General features: G+C 34.6%; 2 protein-coding genes across 4 annotated transcripts in view; one reads left to right on the plus strand and one right to left on the minus strand.

The window, feature by feature from the left end:
- Positions 1 to 9: 9 nt before the first annotated feature.
- Positions 10 to 19,841, minus strand: LOC127867169 (STAM-binding protein-like). The gene is made up of 10 exons (XM_052408216.1): positions 19,691 to 19,841; positions 18,877 to 19,112; positions 18,420 to 18,495; positions 13,329 to 13,421; positions 12,577 to 13,001; positions 8,208 to 8,400; positions 6,936 to 7,073; positions 5,283 to 5,395; positions 4,807 to 4,909; positions 10 to 2,338 (listed from the first exon to the last, which is right to left on the minus strand). The coding sequence occupies exons 2-10, from the start codon at positions 19,101 to 19,103 to the stop codon at positions 2,273 to 2,275; spliced, it is 1,434 nt and encodes a 477-aa protein (XP_052264176.1). The 5' UTR covers positions 19,104 to 19,112; positions 19,691 to 19,841; the 3' UTR covers positions 10 to 2,272.
- A 190-nt stretch (positions 19,842 to 20,031) lies between these two features.
- Positions 20,032 to 22,719, plus strand: part of LOC127867200 (protein FAM13B-like) — a 96,630-nt gene continuing 93,942 nt past the window's right edge. For all 3 annotated transcript variants that reach the window (XM_052408241.1, XM_052408243.1, XM_052408244.1), the window contains exon 1: positions 20,032 to 20,127. The gene's annotated coding sequence lies outside the window, so the exon portion shown is untranslated. The remainder of the gene's footprint in view (positions 20,128 to 22,719) is intronic.

The raw sequence follows: 22,719 nt of genomic DNA on the forward strand, positions 1-22,719 counted from the left end.
CATTTGAAGTTTGGATTGTTACCATTTATTGACATCAAATAGCAACATTTTAACACTGGAAGCTTATGAATAGACAATCGTTCCAATTAGACACAGCATGGTCATTTTGTGGACAGACTTTTTTAAGGATTTCTAATACTTTTATAAAAACACACACAACATAATTATAAGGGAACAGTAGGAGGTATTGTTGTGTGTTTATTTATAATGTAAATACCCGGTAGCCATATCAAGAAATTGCTATATTGTTCATTAGCAAAGATGACAACACGGTCCAGGCATTTTGATTGGGATTCATAAATGACAACATTTCAAAATTTGCATGCCCCTGTGTACAATATACATGCCACTATTTAAAGTGAAAAAATTATAATTATTGCATTTTTGTCTATTTTTGCTACACATGAGATAAAGTACCAGTAAATTGACTAGATAGATATACTTGTGTAAGGGGAATATATACATACAAGTTGTACAGATACAGTGAAATATGGATTTTACCCAAAAAATAATCATACACTGAGCAACAAATTATAAGAATAAAATCTCTCATATAATGGTCCATACATAAAATTATTTTGAATAAAGACAATGTTATGAAACAGGCTCAAAATACATACATGTCACATACATGTATATTCAGTTAATGCAATTTGCAATATACCGGTAATAAGAAATATTATAAAAGTAACTTATAAGAACTTTCAAAAATCAAGACACACTGTAATAAATATTTGTACATGAAATAGTTGTCATCTTGGCTAAAAACCAAAATGTAGAAACATGCTGATTCGTGAACATCATCTACGCCAAAAAGCACACTATAAAAAGATTATTTTATTAATAATGGATTTAAAAAAAAAAAATATTTGGTCATTATAAACAATTATGACAAAGAAAACAAAGTTTGTGCATAAATTACCTGTCTTTACAGGCTACCATTACTCATAAAACATCATAAGTTATGCTGAATGATATTAATTATGTAAAACGAAAATACATCACATTGGAATAAACACATTTTATCAAGAAATCAAAATGCACATTAAATTAAAAAAAATCATAATCAAATTAATCATAGAATTCGTCACTGTATCCACCATAATGTAGAGATGTGAATTAACTCATCTACTATAAATTGTCTAAGGATTAAGTTTTTTTGTAAATTGTTGTCTAGAGGCATATTTATTGATAAATATACAATATAACATAATATGCTTTTAATATATGAGAAATTTATGTCTTACTGGATTACCAAAAGTGGTAAAATTACTACCATCTGCTCAGCATCATTTTTTAAAGACAATATTTTTGACCCAGCCTATCCTCCTTAACAAAAGGGTTGCACATATTCTATCAAGTGTTATAATTTTGCAGCAGTAATTATTTTTGTTATCACAAAATTTGTTTATGGCCTTGCAAAATTTATTTTCTTAAAACAAGACACTTTCTTATACATATTCAATACTTGAATATGACATCAAACATGAAGTCAATGTTCATTCATAATATTGCACTGTTACAAGAATGATTGCAATGCAACGGACACAGATAAAACAGTACATACTTTGTGATTTTATATAAGCAACTACCATCTCAATATATGCTTATTTCTTTTGAAAAAAAAATTCAGCATACACGAGAGTACAAGATCATCATTAACATATAATCTTCCAAAGTTGCTGGTAAAATACAAATCTCTTTTTGATAACATGTATTTTCAATTAAAACAAAAAATAATTTAACTTAAATCGATATAACTTGTTAAGTATACATTATTCGAAGTTAAACAAAAAATTACATCATACATACAGAAGCCTTATGCCTCTTTTAACAATTAAAAAACAAAACATATTTCAATAATAATAATACTTTTTCAATGGCAAACATTATAATTTAGCCGAGCTCTGGGAAAACAGGGCTTATTGCATGCAATCAGTGGGAAAACAGGGCTTATTGCATGCAATCAGTACAGGCTCATCACAGACAGCACTTTCTGTTGGATGGAATTTTCCTTTCAAGAAATTTTCTTCTAAATGAAAATCCATTATAAGCCGAAAGTGTCGTCCATGATTAGCTGTGTGGACTGCACAGGCTAATGAGGGATAACACTAAGGAAATGCAGTCCCATTTCCCGGAATAAGGCTTTATTACATGTACAACCCATATGACACATACAGTAAAGTTTAAGTGGCTAAATGGGAGATAATTGTCCTTTTGGCTCTAACTGCCTCAAGCGCTGTGTCAGGTATTATAACTAGACTCTAGTTTCTCATTTGTTGCGTAGATCTACTAAAATAATGCTCCTGTCGTCCACAAATTTGGCATGCGTACTGGTCTGAAACAGAATGGATAGCGAGTCAATTATTTCTGTATATTTAAAATACATCATACTAATAATAATCTTTGCTTTTGGGAACAGCAAATTATAGCAGCCTTATTTAAAACTTTCATAAAAAAATCATCAAACATTCCCGGTATACTGCTGACCTTCCTATCAAGACAGAACAAAATAAACTTTGTAAAGCTACGCATTAACAATGTAAACATTTTTTGTACCATATTAGCACAGCAAGTACATGTATAGTTACTATTTAATTTCAAAGATTTTATTGAAATCATGTTAGTATTAAACACAACAAAATACAATGTTTATAAAATAAATATGACTTAATATATATTTTTCCTGCCTGAATATGTTACTGAAATGAAAGTTTCCTCAATATAAAAAATACATAAATCATGAAACTTAACACACAGTAAGGGAAGATCTTGACCAAAATAGCAGTGTGCTGCACCATGCTCCTATTTGGTTCATCCCTACTTCTAAACAAATATTGAATGTCTTTTGAAATCTAATTAAATTTTGCAAATAGTCATTGATATTTTAATAGGCTTTACTTACAACGTTTACAGAGAATTCACGCAAACCCGGATATATTTGCTAGGTCCTTATTTGCAAATGTCAATGGTATTATATTTTTATCTAACCTTCATACAAAATTAAATAGTACTTTGCTACACACATATATTTACTATTATATGAACTTGCAACGCATGAATATTTTCAAATCTACCTTTTGATTGAGAGCAGTTTTATTTCTATCTAACGTAAATAATTGGAACAACCTGTGCATACGCAGTTCTGAATACAAACTATTTGTATATTTGTATTATTTAACAGATTAATAATTCCATTAATTTGTTGGTGACTTGTAAGCCGATTCGACCAAGCTCAATGTCATGATAATAAATAAATAAGATAGTAAATGATTTTATACAGAAGTAAAGATCTAAATCTGCTCTGCACTACAACGATTTTACAAGGCAATGTAGATCATGTGACTTTTTAGCAGAACCAAAGATAAAAACGACCAACATGCGCAATTTTATTGTTAACAAAAATATGTGTTCATCTCATTTTAAAAGAAATATTGTAATAGGCATGTAGAATATTTGAAATTGTACACTTATGAAAATCAGAACAAAATACAAAGAGTTCTTTACTTGTAAATCTTTAACTGAATATTTTTCATGCACATGTAATTTTTTGTTGAAGGATAACAGTGTTCCCTGCTTAGAAACAGCTGACTTATCGTAGAATCGATAAACATTTCAGGTCGTCACAAATTTTGCAAAAAGGTGCCTGAAGAAAACAGGAAAAACAGGAAATGTGTTTGTCAGAAACACTATGTCCCCTTCTGCGCCGCTTTGAATTTAAAAAAAATATTTTTTTTGACCTTTGACCTTGAAGGATGACCTTGACCTTGAGCTTTCACCACTCAAAATGTGCGGCATGTGTTTGTCAGAAACACTGTCCCCTTCTGCCCCGCTTTATTTTATATTTTATTTTTGACCTTGACGGATGACCTTGACCTTTCACCACTCAAAATGTGCGGCTCCATGAGATACACATGCATGCCAAATATCAAGATGCTATCTTCGATATTGCAAAAGTATTCATAAAATGAGCGATTTTGGCCACATATATTTGACCTCTGACCTTGAAGGATGACCTTGACCTTTCACCACTCAAAATGTGCAGCTCCATGAGATACACATGCATACCAAATATCAAGTTTCTATCTTGAATATTGAAAAAGTTATTGCAAATGTTAAAGTTGGAGCAAACAGACCAACAGACAGACAGGGCAAAAACAATATGTCCCCCACTATAGTGGATGGGGGACATAAAAAGATGACCTTTCACAGTATCTGAAGTAAAATCTCCCAGAAAAAAACCCTGTATTTAGCAAACTACAAGAAAATGTCACCAAACTGCCTTTAATAAACTCTGCTCCTTTAAAGATGCACCTTGTGCTTCTTATGATCCTTGATTTTTTTCTCACACACAGGGACTTTTACACTGAAATAGCGTGAATTGTTCATATCAGCCTCGTTTCTGGGAAAAATGGATTCAATGCATGTTCATTAAGTGCCGTATCAGATTAGTTTATGCAGTCCGAACAGGCTGGTCAGGGAAGACATTTCAGTTTTAACTAGATTTTGTTTACCAAAATACTTAATTTACAAAACAAATTCCATTAAATCAGAAAGAGTCATTCCTGATAAGCCTGTGCTGACTGCACAGGCTTATCAGGGATGACACTTAACACACATGCATAAAGACCATTTTCCCAAGAACTTAGCTCATATAGGTCCACGTCTTAACTGACTTCAAAGCGCTTTCTTAACAAATTCTAGTTTTCAAGGCTTCATTTTCAACCTAAGATACTGATGAGCAGCAAACAGCATAAAACCTGAACAGACTGCGAGTTACTTCTGAGCCGGAAAGGGTTAACTGACCTCAAAGACTGGAGGATGTTTGGTGTGTTCGTGATGGCCCCTCTTGCTACACCGAGCGATCTCTGGCAGTCCCAGGTCAGGGGTCAACATAAATACCCCAGTTCTGAAGGCAAAATAGGAGAAAAATAAAGCAAGATTGAAAGAGCTAAGGAATGTTTTATAATATTTCTGTTACGTTTTTTATATACAAATCTGAACGTGAATGTGTAGCAGCATATATTTGCTATTTGCAACAATGTTTTCTTTCTATTACATCTTTAACAAATAGCTCCTTAAATTATTGCATTTCAAAGGTTTCAAACACACAAAATTACATCATAAATATGTTTGCAATGCATTTGAAACAACATTTTTCAAGAAACATAGAATATCAGTAAAGTAAATACAGTACAAATTGTTAAAGTAGGACCTTAATGAGAACAATCCATCTTACAATCATAAGAGCAAAGAAAAATTGAACACAAATTTATCATTACTCATTGAATTTTGGGGAGACAACCACTGCAACAGCTTCTGGCATCAGCTGCTGATAGGGGTAGTGGGTATGAAGGTCAACACTTGACAGAAAGGCCGTCTGCGTAGGATGGGTCTGAAAGTACATTTACCAATTTGCGTTGAATTATTTAATTTTGATAAATGTTTGTATTCATTAACATATTTTACAAAATTGAATGCTTGTTTTCTCAATACATGTACAGGTATAGCTAGGTTTTAATCAATAAAATTAGAAAGTTAAGGAAATAGTTGTGTTATAAGACGCATCAAACTTTTGAGTGAATCAGAAAGGTGACACAAAACCGTTTTTTTAATTCTCCAGACTTAACGGCAGAATGACAATAGATTTTGCAAATTCACTTTTACTTTGAACTGGCTTGATTGACAACTGGTTAAAAGTAGACCAAAGGAAATTGCATAAATGTGTTTATGTATGACAGTGTCAGTGACATAAAATCATCCTAAACACCAAAAAAACTTGTTTGCCAGGTTTTAAGTGTCGATTTTGGGACAAAAACTGCCAAATATTAGTGAAAATAATTCGATAGCAGTTAGATATTGAGTAAAACAGTGAACCTTTGGTTGAACCTTGGTGAATTTGCCCTAAACCCTGCATTTGAGTGGCAAAATGATATATTTTTTTAAATCGTGGAAAGCACGAACGAAAACCAGCGAAACAAGTGTAGCATATCACAACTAATAGACTAGGGTAAAAGACACGATGGTGATTGATTTAAACGCACTAAGTGACCCTGTGCTCTTTTTTTTGACACAACTTCTGGCCAAATTTGGTGAAGATCAGATGAAAACTACTTCAATTAGAGAGCAATCACCATGCTAAATGCTTGAAATGCACTAAGTGACCTCGTAACCTAGTTTTTGACCCGACATGACCCATATATGAACTTGACCTACATATCATCTGGACACAACTTCTGACCTAATTTGGTGAAGATCGGATGAAAACTACTTCAATTAGAGAGCGTACACCATGCTTAATCTTTGAAATGCACTAAGTGATCCAGTGACCTAATTTTTGACCCGGCATGACCCATATTTCAACTTGACCTAGATATTGTCTAGATACAACTTCTGACCAAGTTTGGTGAAGATAGGATGAAAACTATTTGAATTAGAGAGCGGACACTGCTGTAGGCGCCGCCGCCCGCCCGCCAAGGGTGATCTTGAAAACAGATGTATACAAATGATGACAGAAAGAACTGTTTTTTGACTGCCAATGGAAATTTGGTGATAAATTCTGATATGTGAACAGCATATAAAAAGAGCTGTTAAAAACGAGAGAGTTTATCGCGAGAATACATATGGGCCTTGCTCTGTGAAAAGTAGGGTCCGCACAGGCTAATCAGGGATGACACTTTCTGCTTTTATGAAATTTTTCATTTAAAGAAAGTATCTTCTTAGCAAAAAGCCAGTTTAGGTGGAAATTGTTGTCCCTGATTAACTTGTGCGGACTGCACAGGCTAATCTGGGTCGACACTTAAGGCACATGCGTTAAAAATTTTAACTCCCTTTTCATATAGTGCAGCTCATATGTACACTGCACATACATGTAACCAACCAAGGGAGATAACTGTACATACATGTATCCATCCAAGGGAGATAACTGTACATACATGTATCCATCCAAGAGAAATAAGGTCATTGGAGTCCTGGAAGTCAAACAGGTCTTCCTCGTTTTCTGCGTTACAACTGTCAGGGGTTCCAGTCTGCTTTGGAATCAACACATGGGTGATGAAGAAAGCTCCACGCTCCTGGGAACAGCAAACGAGAAAATAACACAAACAACTCAATGAAGTGGAAAATAGGGTCTGTAAGCTCCTTTATAAGATAAAAGAGGGTTGAACAGCTTCTTGAAATGAGGAACTTACTATTAAAGTTTCTTTGAAATTGAAAATAAAGTGTTACAGCTTCTTTAAAATGGAGAAAAAGGTCTAAATGCTTCCTTGATATGGGAAATTTGGTCTAAATGACTCTTAAATATGGAACAAAGGGTCTAAATCCTTCTTTGATTTGGGAAATATTGTCCAAACAACTTTTAAATATAGGACAAAGATTCTAAATCCTTCTGTGATATGGAAAATATGGTCCAAATAACTCTTAAATATAGGACAAAGAATCTAAATACTTCTTTGATATGGGAAAAGGTTCTTAATAATAACAAGAGCACCGCATAACGGACGCTCGGCTGCGGAAGCTTGTCAGCAATTTTTTTTTTTTGATAATTTTTTTTTAGGTCACAGTGACCTTGACCTTGTGACCCAAAAATAGGTGTGGCATGTAGAAGTCATCAAGGTGCATGTACATATTAAGTTTCAAGGTTGTAGGTGGAAGCACTATGATGTTAGAGGCAAAGTTAAAGTTTTATATTAGAGGTCACAGTGACCTTGACTTAGTGACCCAAAAATGGGTGTGGCGTGAAGAACTCATCAAGGTGCATGTACATATGAAGTTTCAAAGTTGCAGGTGGAAGCACTGTGATGTTAGAGGCAAAGTTAAAGTTTTATATTAGAGGTCACAGTGACCTTGACCTTTGACCTAGTGACCCACAAATGGGTGTGGCGTGTAGAAGTCATCAAGGTGCATGTACATATGAAGTTTCAAAGTTGTAGGTGGAAGCACTATGATGTTAGAGGCAAAGTTAAAGTTTTATATTAGAGGTCACAGTGACCTTGACCTTTGACCTAGTGACCCAAAAATGGGTGTGGCATGTAGAACTCAGCAAGGTGCATGTACATATGAAGTTTCAAAGTTGTAGGTGGAAGCACATTAATTTCAGAGCCAATGTAAAGGTTTTAGCACGACGCCCGGACGGCAAGGAGGCTATGACAATAACTCGGGTTTTCTCCGAAAACAGCCAAGCTAATAAGTAGCATATTATTCCTCACCATTTTTCCAGACAGAATTCCACATGTTTCGACATTTCGTTTTGTATTGGAGTCGGCAACTGTCAGGAATTTCTGGACAATGTCTCTGGGGATAACAACGTCCTTCAATCCATATTTATTTAACGAAGTAGTGCCTGTACTCAGGAAATGATCTGCTGGTGCCGAAGGTTTTGTACTTCTGTCGACCTCAGGTCTGAAAATGCAGAAATTCTAAAGCATTATTAGTTTAGTGTGAGAACATGTCAGATACAACAGCATGCCATATATGATTATTTAGATATATACAATATCTTGATTATTAAATATGAAGCTAGATGCTGCTTTCAATAAACACATTTGCCCCCAATGGAAGCCTTGTTAGTATTTATTTTTTTGTTCCAATTGAGTAAGTCAAGGTCCAAAAGCAAGTAAATGTCAAGGTTAAAATAAGTTCAGGGGCTGTGTGTGTGTTGAAAGTGTTCAGAGATTACATCCAACTTCTGAATAAATAAAGTCCATAATTAGGTAAATGGCTATGAGGTCAAGTGATGTGTGAATTTGTGTTCAAATACATCTTTCATATAAGTATGAAAGCTTTGCAGCAAACCATATTGATCTTAGATGAAACATGCCCTATATGGTTAACCAACAGTTGGATCTGAATTAGTTGGAGCCAAATATCAGGTCAACATCAAGGTAAACAATGAGGTCAACTGATGTGGGTCAATTATACAATTCCAGGCATCATCTGTGCAAGTATCAAAGCTTTGTTGGAAACATCATTGATGACAGACAAAACCCACTTTGGATAAACCAAGACTTGGACCTTCTGAATTAGTCCAAAACTTACAGTAGGTCATTATCAATGTCAAAATGAGGTGGTGTGGGTGTGCTGATAGTGATCAAAGACATCAAACAAGTATAAAAGCTTTGTAGGAAGCAATATAGATGTTATATGAAATGTGTCATTTTGGGTTAACTGTGTGCAGATGAACAAACACAAAAACAGACAGGTCTTGCGCTATATGGCAGTGGGCATCTGTAAAAGCTGGGGACATACAAATATAGGCCGGGCTCTCTGAAAAGGGGGTTTAATGCATGTGCGTAAAGTGTCATCTCAGATTAGCCTGTGGAGACAATACTTTCCGCTATTATTGTATTTTACATTAAAGGAAGACTATTCTTGACAAAAATCCTGTTTAGGCGCAAAGTGTCGTTCCTGATTAGCCTATGCGGACTGCACACACTAATCAGGGACAACACTTTGCGCACATGCATTAAATCCCCTTTTCACAGAGTGCGGCCCATTTTTTGTCTTTATATGAGCTTTGCAACTAACTATAAATACATGTACACCTAAAAAGTAAATGCGAAAGAGCATGCTTTATGTATGCAAATGCAGGCTTTTTTAGTGATGGCATCAAATACCTTAATTTTATTCAAATATACCCAATTTTTAATCAATGGAATAATAAAATATTTGCATAATTATAATCACTTCCTATTTTTAACTTTTTGCCCTAACAGACACAATTTTTTTATGCCCCCGAAGGAGGGCATATAGTGATCGGACTGTCCATCCGTTCGTCCTTCCGTCCGTCTGTCCTTCCGTCACACTTTGCGTTTAGGTTTCGAAAAATGCTCATAACTTTTATGTCCCTTGAGATATAACCTTCATATTTGGTATGCATGTGTATATGGCCAAGGTCTTTCCATACGCACACAATTTTTGACCCCTGTGACCTTGAAGTTGAACTTAGGGTCCGCGTTTAGGTTTCGAAATCTGCGTTTAGGTTTCGAAAAATGCTCATAACTTCTATGTCCCTTGAGATATTACCATCATATTTGGTATGCGTGTGTATATGGACAAGGCCTTTCCATATGCACAGAAATTTTGACCCCTGTGACCTTGACCTTGAACTTAGGGTCTGAGTTTAGGTTTTAAAATCTGCATTTAGGTTTCAAAAAATGCTCATAACTTCTATGTCCCTTCAGATATAACATTTATATTTGGTATGCATGTGTATATGGACAAGACTTTTCCATACGCACAAAAATTTTGACCCTGTGACCTTGACCTTTAACTTAGGGTCCGCGTTTAGGTTTTGAAATCTGCGTTTAGGTTTCAAAAAATGCTCATAACTTCTATGTCCCTTGAGATATAACCTTCATATTTGGTATGCATGTGTATATGGACAAGGCTTTTCCATATGCACACAAATTTTGACTCCTCAGTGAGTTTGACCTTGAGCTTAGGGTCTGCGTTTAGGTTTCGAAGTCTGCGTTTAGGTTTCGAAAAATGCTCATAACTTCTTATCAAAGCGTTTATAGGGGGCATATGTCATTCTATGGTGACAGCTCTTGTTATATATAAAGTACCATTTTCAATGTTTTTTGTAATAAAATAAAACAAGAGCAACGCCTTGCGGGTGCAGACCGCTCATCTATTTTCTTTTTAAAGGTGAAGGTACTCTCAATTTCAATCACAAAGGAGGGAGGGGTTGAGTGAAGAGGGGTGTATGATGGGGGTGTGGACATTTATTACATTATCTTCCAAAAATGCGAAAAAAAAATGCAAAAAAAAATTTTCGGGGTGGGGGGGGGGGTGGGGAGGGGATTCTTGGGTGCGATGGTTGGACGGTACTTCAAAAATAAAATAATAAAAATAAATATTTGTGTTTTTTACCGTTTCAAAAAAAAAGGGTGTGGTGGTCATTTGTGAGAAGATCTAAAAAAAAAAAAAAAAAAATTTAGGGGTGGGGGATTCGGGGGGGGGGATGGAGTCTATTGTGGTATGTCAGGTAAGAGTAGTTTTGTCAAAGTATCAATCAAATCTACTCATAAAGAAGTTATGGCAATTTTAGCAAAATTTAATAATTTGACCTTGAGAGTCAAGGTCATTCAAAGGTCAAGGTAAAATTCAACTTGTCAGGTACAGTAACCTCATGATAGCATGAAAGTAATTGAAGTTTGAAAGCAATAGCCTTGATACTTTAGAAGTAAAGTGGATCGAAACACAAAATTTAAACATAAATACAAAGTTACAAAGTAAAAAAAGGGCCATATTTCCGTAAAAATGACAACATGAGTTATGCAACTTGTCCTTTTACTGTACCCTTATGATAGTTTGCGAGTGTTCCAAGTATGAAAGCAATATCTATGATACTTTAGGGGTAAAGTGGACCAAAACACAAAACTTAACCAAATTTTCAATTTTCTTAGTATAAAGGGCCCATAATTCCTTCCAGATGCCAGTCAGAGTTACATAACTTTGCCTGCAAAGTCCCCTTATGATAGTTAATAAGTGTTGCAAGTATGAAAGCAATAGCTTTGATACTTTAGGAATAAAGTGGACCTAAACACAAAACTTAACCAAATTTTCAATTTTCTAAGTATAAAAAGGGCACATTATTCTGTCAAAATGCCAGTCAGAGCTACATAACTTTGCCTGCACAGTCCCCTTGTGATAGTTAGTAAGTGTTGCAAGTATGAAAGCAATAGATTTGATACTGTAGGAATAAAATGGACCTAAACACAAAACTTAACCAAAATTTTCAATTTTCTAAGTATAAAAAGGGCACATAATTCTGTCAAAATGCACGCCAGAGTTATCTAACTTTGCCTGCCCAGTCCCCTCATGATAGTAAGTAAGTGTACCAAGTTTGAATGCAATAGCATTGATACTTTCTGAGAAAAGTGGACCTAAACGCAAAACTTAACCGGACGCCGACGCCAACGGCGACGCCAAGGTGATGACAATAGCTCATAATTTTTTTTCAAAAAATAGATGAGCTAATAAATAACACATTTTGCTTAAATATTAGTTGATTATCATTTAATAACAAAACAATCTCAAGATCAATTTTAATATAACATGTAATCAACAGGTAAAGGAAGGAAAAGAAGCTCAGATAATCATGTACTGTAATTACTCTCAGTTTTCGGACACCCTCTTCTTTTTAGCAAAAATAATTATTTTTCATGACTCTAAATTTTTTGGACATACAAATTTTTGTCCATAATTAATGTCTCTAAATTTTCAGACAGTATATTTTACCGCGCTTTTCTAGACTTCGGCCCTGTTTTCCCTTTTCTTGTGACACTTCGATCATGGATTTTACAACGGGATTAAGGTCATAAAACCTTGCTGTTTCATGCCTAATAGTGGCGACTGACAGCCAGCTGTATCATGAATACCTGCCTTTATGTCTGGGGAAAACACTTTCAACACATTAAAAATTGTAAGGTTTAAAAAAATATTCAATTTTTAGAATATTCAAATATTTTTTCAATTATTTGAATGACAATCATTCAATTGAATATTTGCATATTTTTACCATCCTAGCTTTTTTACATTTACGTTTTATTCTGGCAATTTAACTAAAATTACCTTGCATCATCGCTGATTGTTAGAGTTCGCTTCAGCTCTCTGTCAGGTATATTTGGTGTGTAATCCAACGAAAGGTTCTTCTCAAGCTTCGGCCTTTGACCTTGACGTAAATCATTTGGTACGAAGCTCAAACTTCCCGAAGGTATACTTCTACGTTCGTTATTCAGACCTGACGATGGTCGATTCTTGTCAAAGTCTTCTGGAATATCCACAAGCAGAATATTTGGATCATGTTTGTCTTTTTCATTTTGTTTCTCTTTTTCACGCTCTTGAAGTTGGCGGAATTTTTCCTCCTGTTCACGAAGCCACAATTCTTCAGACTGCTTGCGAAGTTTCCTACTTCTTTCCTCCTCCTCCTTTCTACGTAACTCTTCTTGGAGTTGGATTTTCTCCTGTTCTTTAGCAAGAATTTCTGCACGCTTGCACTGGAAATAATAGGTATTGTTTAAATGTTGTTCAAGCAAATGACTCAAATTTATGATGAGAAATTTGAAGAAAAAAAATTCACAAATGCAAATTACTTCTTTTTTCATCTACAAGACAATATTAAAAGATAATACACATAATGTATGAATGAAAAGTAGTATAATTATGTATTATGTATTTTAAAATGTTTTTTCAATTTAATATCATTGGTTTAATCAACAGATCATTAAGATTCATTAGAAACAGAAAACTTGTCACAAGAGCCATTTATGACTTAAACAACTTATTAAATTCAAAATATGTTCAATCAGTCTGTTAATACATACTTCATCCTCTTGTCTCTTCTTCTCCTGCTCTGTATACCGCTGTGTCAATTTACCCTTCAGCTCTTCTGCAACTGGGAACACTTGCTTCACTTGCTGTAAACATAATTCTCAGTTGATCAGTTTAGCAATCACTTTTATATAGCCCTTTACCACTTAGATACGTATTTTGATGCATTTATAGTCCCTTAGAAATAGTCCCATAGAAAGTTAAATTAAATTAAATACCTTTATTACTTAATTCAAGTTTTAAAGGCTTCAGCTCCATTCCTTAGATACTGATGAGCAGCAAACAGCATAAAAAACATGAACAGACTTTGAGTTACTCACAGGCTGTTCTGGTTTTATGCTTGTTGCAAAAGCCATTTTCACTTTGCTTCTTATGGAAAAGGGTTAAGCATCATTATTAACCAGCTACTATTACAAGTTAAATGCAACATGACACACTGTCAAATACAATAATTTGCTTCAGAACCACACGAAAGGACAATAGAATATTTCATTTTTTACTCAGCCTTCAGATTTCCATCAAATATCGTAAATCATTATAATTAAGCTGAATAGTATTATGTGTGAATTTTTTCAATTGTATGGAAATATTTAGTTTTATCTTAAAAACCTTAACCTATATCAGGCAATATGACATTTTTATGCAACAAGACAAAACTAGAACCTTTACATAGTATTTTTCCCAGGAGGGCAAAGAGGCATGGCACATTACTTTGAAAAAGGGCATTTCAATGCGCAGTTTAGGTAAAAAAGGGCAAAAACGTTCCATGAATAAGTGGTTTTGAGAGAAACATATCAACATAACAAGAGGGCCATGATGGCCCTGAATCGCTCATCTGACTAACCAAATACAATCCCAACCCAGATTTCATCAAGCTTAACATTCTGACCAAATTTCATAAAGATTGGATGAAAACTGTGACCTCTGTTGTTTACACAAGGTTTTTCTAATATTTGTCCTAGTGACCTAGTTTTTGACCCCAGATGACCCAAATACAATCCCAACCCAGATTTCTTCAAGACAAACATTCTGACCAAATTTCATGAAGATTGGATGAAAACTGTGACCTCTATTGTCTACTATAGGTTTTTCTATTATTTGACCTAGTGATCTAGTTTTTGACCCAAGATGACCCAAATACAATCCCAACCCAGATTTCATCAAGATAAACATTCTGACCAAATTTCATAAAGATTGGATGAAAACTGCGCCCTCTATTGTCTGTACAAGGTTTTTCTATTATTTGACCTAGTTTTTGACCTAGTTTTTGACCCCAGATGACCCAAATACAATCCCAACCCAGTTTTTATTCAGATAAACATTCTGACCAAATTTCATAAAGATTGGATGAAAACTGTGACCTCTACTGTCTACACAAACAAATTGATGACGGTTTTTCTATTATTTGACCTAGTGACCTAGTTTTGGACCCCAGATTACCCAAATACAATCCCAAGCCAGATTCCATCAAGATAAACATTCTGACCAAATTTCATAAAGATTGGATGAAAACTGCAACCTCTATTGCCTACACAAGGTTTTTCTATTATTTGACCTAGTTTTTGACCTCAGATGACCCAAATACGATCCCAACCAAGATTTCATCAAGATAAACATTCTGACCAAATTTGATAAAGATTTGATGAAAGCTGCGACCTCTAGAGTCTACACAAGGTTTTTCAATTATTTTACCTAGTTTTTGACCTAGTGACCTAGTTTTTGACCCCAGATGACCCAAATACAATCCCAACCCAGATTTCATCAAGATAAACATTCTGACCATATTTCATAAGATTGGATGAAAACTGTGACCTCTACTGTCTACACAAGCAAATTGTTGACAGACGCACACATGCACACACGCACGCACGCATGCACATAGGGACACTGGACATCACACGGTCACATAAGCTCACCATGTCACTCCGTGACAGGTGAGCTAAAAAATATAAAAAAGAACATTTAATGGGAATTGGAGTATTTAACTTACTTTATTTAATATAAATATATTTACCTTGCTATTATGTCTTCCATTTAAGTTGCATGCTATTTAAGTAAACTGTACAGCATGACAAACATAATAAAGCAATATATGCATATGAATCTGATTATACACAGATACACTAACATTTAAATGAAACCATGTTTGTCTTATCCCATTTTCTAACGATAATCTTGTCAGAAGTTTTAACTTTGCCAGTAAAATGAGTAACCTGAACGCTAACAATTTTCAAACACTCGTTTCTGTGACATCCACTGAGTAGATTACTAATAAATATGTTGTTGTTATCTAAAAGGTTTTATGCATCGTTCGTTATTACATGCATTTCATTAATCCCTTCTAAATGTGTGATCATTAATTCGATTGTTATTTGCCATTTTTGCAGAGAGTAACAATTTATTTGCTGTATTGTCGGCCAGCTTGTTGAAATGATATAAGCGACAGGTGCGCATAGCAACGTAAAATCGTATATGTCCGCCTTATACGCGGTTCGCATTTTGTTTAATTAGAATACGTTACAGTAATTCTTTCAATAATTCATTATCTTAAAGACCAAAACAATCAAGTTACAACTTCTTTGTTTTTATTCATTTTTAAATTTAATTACGCATAGAAATAAATGTTTTCATATAAATGTATTATCATACATGAAATGCACATTTTCCACGAGGAAAATCTAGGTTTTCAATAGAAGTCTCTGAAGTTACTGTTTACGATTTTATCGTGGACGAGTACACCTTACCAACCGATTAGTGTGCTTGGTATAAGCCACTGAAATTATTGATATATATTGACACGGAGTTATTCACGCATGACTAATTGACATGATGCCTTATCTATGATCGCTCCGCCCACCAGAATTGATCCACCAATCAGCGATCGATTAATCGGGCGCACTCGTTAGCAACGACCTGTCCGCCATTTTCTAGACAAGCTACATGTTTAGGTTCACTTTTATTCCAACAAGTTTCTTTTGTTTTCCTCTTTAAAAAAAAGATTAAAAATGGTTAAACGGTGTAAATGGGGATTATGTAACTCAGACAATCGATATCCTGAAAGATTAGTTGGTGACATTTAATTTATATCGTTTCCAAAGCCGAAAAGAGATCTTGAGAAGTGTAAGAGATGTATAAATACATGCGGTCGTCACCACGAACAACTGAACGTCAACACTGTCAAAGACAATCATAATATAGTTTTATCGGATATACTAGCAGATTTAAATAGTTTATGTTATCGATCTGATTATCACATAATATTTCACTTTTTTAAAAATAGTTTTATCAGAAGCGAGGTTCATCTGCATTACTTAAAGAGAAATAAAACCCAGCATGAAGCCTAATTCATGCTGTGTTTTATTACTCTGATAGTAATGCACTTAATTGACATCATACATTTTATTTGAAGGTGACATGTGATATATTATCTTATTAACGGTATCTACACATTTGCACTCATGTGGTGTCACCAATAAACGCTTTTAATCCACACTAGGAGCTCGAATGCCTAGATCTCATTTTTTAAATGAGTTTCGTTTATTTTGTTCGGATTAAAAAACGGAAATGAAATATGGCAAAAACAATGTAAAAAGGGTTAATGCAACTCTGACATTGGTACCCATAAAGATAAGTTAGATGAATTAAATTTATACCATTTCCAACACGGCAATGCAGTCTTGACAAGAGCGAGTGGAAGCTTCAAGAATTACCGAGATCCCCTTTATAGAACATTAATTTATTTCACAAACTTGAAATGTCATATAAGCAATAACTAAGCATTATTAAGTATGTATTATGTCACGTGTGCATGTAAAATAATTGAGAATTTTGGTACCCAATTCGCGTAACATTACGAAATCCCCGTTAAAAATCGCGTTTCTGTGTGTGTCAGAAACAAGAGAAAACCATTTTGTTATTATTTTAATAAAGACGTATCGATAAATGCTATTGTAAAAGAGTTATTATTACTGATATTAGTTAACCAATAAATGCGGTAACTTCGGGGAAGTCGGTACCTGCGCGAGCGTCTGATATTGGTAGCCTTATTAATTTATAATAGCCTGACCCTATTCCATCTTGTACAACGCTAATTTTATATCAGACAATGTCCAAACTTACTGTGTTGTTTTAGCGCTTTAAATTATAGTGATTAATAAATGTCGCATAAGCAATGTTTAATATCACTTTTATACGCAATAACATGTGGGATTGAGGTACCCACCCGGCGTCAGAAAGCGCGTAAAACTTCACCGTATTCCCAGTTATAAAGCGCTATTTCCTGTCAAATACACAGGTAGGGGGGAATGTTTCGGTAATAATTTTGTAAATAACACGGGTAAATACCGGTGAAGTGTTAATTTATTGCAAATACCACCATTACACGTAATAACGGGTTCGATTTCGGTAAGCACGCAAGCGTTTGAGAGCGTGTTTAATGTATCGATTTACCCGTTATAAATAGCTGATGTTCTCTTTAATCGTATATTTTTTGCATTTGCAGAATAACAAAATGGCATCAACCCCTTTACAAGTGTAATATGGTGTTAAACAAGTCCATAAAATCATCCGGAATATCGCGTAAATCTATATGCAGTCTATAGGCAAAGAAGCCATTTTGGTGTTAGCTGGTGTTTTCTTCCCCCTGAGCCACGTGATTAAGTGGGCGGAGCGATCACTGATAAGGCGTCATGTCAATTCACAACCGAGCGAATCTTCGCGGCCTTGGGACCATACTCTGATACTTGTCGGCAAAGTAGTTTGGACAAAAGGCAATTAAGATGTTATCAATAAGGGCGCATGGAAAGCACAATTATCGATTAATTCTTGCAATCAAGCATACCGTAACAATACAGCACGGAAAACAGCGAGTGCTCATGAAAGGGCAGTGCGGCGGCCTTTGGAAGGGGCAGCGTGGCGCTAAATGGCTTTGAAAGGGGGCAGCATGGCGCTACAAAAAGGGCATGGCGCTGCACCACGCTGAAACGGCGTGGATAATACACTACTTTACAAATAATATATTATTGATATATTGACCCAAGAAGACCAAAATTTGACTTTCACAAATAATCAATTATGAACAAAACCTGTTTTATATTGATGACATCTTTTTGGGGAGCATCCTTGTAGCCTGGATGTTTAGGTAGCTTCTCCACAAATAAACTAAAACCACAGGAGAAAATACATGTCACAACAGTTCATCTATCTGAGTTTTCAGCATATTAGCATGCAGTTAGATCAATAAACATTTATTAAAATTTAGCATCACTCACCTAAAATTTGCAAATATTTTTATTTATCATATGACCTGTCAAAACATTATTGCAAATGAAAAAACTATGACAAAAATATTTAATATACCAATTTCCTTTTTTTACCACCAACACAACTACATAAACCACATTTTACAGTACATGTTTATAAACACTCTATTCCTGATTGATCATTTGTATAAATGTATAAATTTGCTATTTTAAAGTCTTTATACTTATTATGATGAAAATAATGTTAAATCCCAACTCTGCCAGTTAAAGAACTACTTACGTAATAAACTTCATGTACAGTATGAAGGCACTCTCATATTCTTCTTCATCTTTGTACACCTTCGCCAGCCGCAGCATTTCCATACCAGAACGAAGGTATCTTCTGGCTGGGACTGATGGCTCCACATCCACTATTCCGGCATAAGTGCAAAGTTCTCTGACCTTGGCTTTAGGGTCCCGAATAAGAGAAAGGCTGTGCTTTATGTTGCTTTTAGCAGAGTCAGCCATTGTATCAATCTGAAATCAATGATCAATTCATTTTAAACATTCATTTTTACATGGAAGTCTAGATTTGTTTAATTGTTAAGGTTATAACCCTAGTTCTTCTTGAATGTTCTGAGCTGTTATGTGTACATAGGATTATGTACAGCCACCCGTAGGGTCAATAGCTGGGAGTTGGATTATTGCGACTAGTTATAAATAATCCCAACATATGTCATTTTTAAGCTACACAAGTATTTTAATTCACAACTGATGAAAAAATATTTTCTAAAGCAATTAGATTTCAATGATGTAGGATCGTGAAGACATCCAAATAATATTAAGGCATGACGTATTTAGGTAAAACTTAAATAATAACTGTCATCGCTGAGAGACCCTTCCAAATGAGATTTTAAATCTAACCCCAATCAAGATGACTCATGATCATAACTTTGTTGCAAAATAAGCTAACATTGATTTGAATTTTGTTTTTGCGTCATGAGATGATGTCTTTGTCTTTGATGAGTAAATAAGGGCATTCAGACTACAATAGTTAACACACAAGGAATCATAATATTCATTACAAAGTTGGTAGAGTTGCCGATAAATCTTACATTTGTGGAACATTATTTGTGTTGACAGTTTTCATGCATCCATTTTGGTAAATTTTGAACGATGGTAATGGAAATAAACCAAATGAGTCCCAACGGTTAGGAAACAACGATACTTTAATAGTCAGAGACCAGTGTAGATATCATATTTTTATCTTTCTCGATGACACTTTAATTACATACTTCAAAAATATAAACATCTGAGACAAATGCTATCTTATAAGAAAATAGCCAATACATGTCATTATGTATGCATAATGATTTACACAGATAGATAATACCAGCAATTCAGAACGTTGGTTTGGTGTAACCTTTACATATACATCGACAACAGCCCAGTGAACGATTTCTCATTTTGATTGGTTAGAAATGAGTCCTTGACGTTCAGTCATAAAAAAACAACACATTTTGGATGATTTGGAACTAAACACACGTTTTAGGTACGTAACATGACATTTCTTTACTCCTTAATGCCAACATATTGTAAAATTTCAGTCTCTTTTTCATAATCATATGCTAAAGGCCGTTGGTAACCATCGGACTGGAATTGGTAGCCTTTTTCTTATAGAAAATCAACATGTCCGAACATTCTTTTAATAATTCAATACGTTTTAATAATACATTTTCACGTTTGCCCTTATATTAAAGCCAATATTTGGCCAGGTAATGTTGATATGCCTAAGTTGATTAAACAGTTATATTTGGTTTATCATTAGTCCATATAAAGGGAGTCCCAAAGCCTTTGATAATTTTTGCTTTGATTGCTCTGGAGGTCCATCTCCGCATCTCCGCAGCCGATCCGTGCACATCATTTAACAGACTTCGTTGGTGACCAATTAAGGAAAGCGAGGAATAAACTTAAAAAACACCTTAAATTTACCTATGTGTGGCAACCTACGGACATTATCCTTTGCATGCACCCTTAAAAAACAAGCAGGGGTCGAAGAATCCACTCGACCGCTCGCATATGCGAGTGAAGTTGACGGTCGGGCGAGTAAAATTTATTAAATACTCGACCGACCGGGCGAGTGCTGTTTTTCAAGTTGAGACATATAAATTCAGTTCCAGAACTCCTTCCACATCGATACAAATTGCGAACAATTTTTCGAACGAACAAAAAATACGTTAAGTACACAAAGAAACTGCACTTTCGTTTTGACAATGAAAAATGACGTCACAGGCACAGTAAAAATAATTCTCGAAATCGGCTTCGCTCTTTTCGTCGTTGTCAGTGCTCTTAGCTAATCGATTAAAAGTGAATAAAACTGTTAAATATATTGGTCATTCCGTGAATTTTGATGTAAATATCAATAAAACAATAATACATCACTGGTTAATCATAATACTTTTTTATATTTAATTTAAAATAAACAGAAAAAATAATCATTAATAAACAGAATAATTCCGAATTTCGTGATCAGAAGCCTTAGGCAAAATTTACCATATTGTAACGGTAACCGTTTGTCAATCAAGCGTGTTTTTCAGTGAAAGTTCGTCTGAAATATTTAAATGGAAAGAGTTCTATTTTAAAAGATCTGCAAGGTGGTGGCGACAGGGAACAGAACTAATTAGAAAGGTCGTCAAAATGAGAAGCGCAAATAATTGAGAAAAGGAAAGAGGTGCAGAAAACGTAAGGAAAGCAAATATTATCCATCGGATAATGTAGTTAATTTGTTTGCAGTTTACTGTCACTATGTTAAGTAGGTTTAAAAGGTTCTGGTTGATCATAACTATAAAAATAGATATCTATTTTTTTAATGCAGGGCGAGTAGATTAAAGTGAAGGGCGAGTGGATTGCCAGGCTTACTCGCCCTGCAGGGCGAGTGGCTCTGGAAAAATTCTTCAACCCCTGACAAGACAATGTTTTAACACACTATTCTTCTAGACATTTTTATGTTGAAATTTGGAACATTGTAAATATTGGTAAATCATTATCAACTTAGGCTTCATAACAAATAACAATGTGCAAAAGATTGTTGTACTGGTGTGCAACCTAACCGAAAGCGCCACTTTAAGTCTGCAACATTGCGGCAGTTTTTTTATGATGTTGGATTGAGAAAACACAAGGAAAACAAAGTAGTTAAAAATCAATTATTTTTTGCTTAAATGGTACCATGTGCATGGGTTTGTGATTAAGACATGTAAACATTGGTATGTTTTTGCAGTTTCAGTGTTCCTTAACCCTTGCAGTGGTGATCAAGTTTTGCACCTTTGGAAAATAGACAAAGTATTGCATCTCTAACTATTGCATCTCTAAGCAACCTTTTGGGTTATAAAGCTGAGAGTTGAATTATTGCAACTAGGTTAACCATATACACACTTCCGGGAAAGTACATGAACTATTTATGTGAATCATGCATCTCTGTTAACTTAAGGTTTTGTTACAGTGTATGTGTAAATGTATATGAAACACATTTAATTACATTAACATCTTAAATGACACTTGTGTTGAGTATTTATAGTTCCGAGGTAAGGTTACTGAGGACACATTTGTTGAAACATCAATTTCTATAACCTTTTTAACTAATTTGTACAGATATTAACTTATTTTAGATAAGAATTGTTTCCAGGAAATACATGTCAAAAAAATAGAAACAAAAGATACTTATTGCTTTTCGTAAATAGTTAAACCAACTTTGGGTGGTCTTCTTGATTAAAGACAGAACTTAGATATAGTAACAACATTTTGACCATTTGAGTTCGTGTAAAACTGAACTGCACTTTTACAGATTCAACTACATTTGTAGTTAGTATGCCTATGAAAGTAAAAATCAGCACCTGAAAGAGATTGGTCTAAATTGTGAAAAGTAGATAAAAATGCCCCCAGACACTTCACACTAAGAGTGAAAATTGTTTCCGATCAATAACTTTTGAAAGGAGGGGTTGATTGGCTTTATATTTCCCATTTGCATTTATGTTGGACAGTAGATGGCCCCTATTGAAATTTGGGTCACTAGGTCAAAGGTCAAGTTTACTGTCACAATAAGTGTGAAAATGGTTTCAGATCAATAACTTGTCAATGAATTGACTGA

This window comes from Dreissena polymorpha, chromosome 2, assembly GCF_020536995.1.
Source record: "Dreissena polymorpha isolate Duluth1 chromosome 2, UMN_Dpol_1.0, whole genome shotgun sequence".
NCBI lineage: Eukaryota > Metazoa > Mollusca > Bivalvia > Myida > Dreissenidae > Dreissena > Dreissena polymorpha.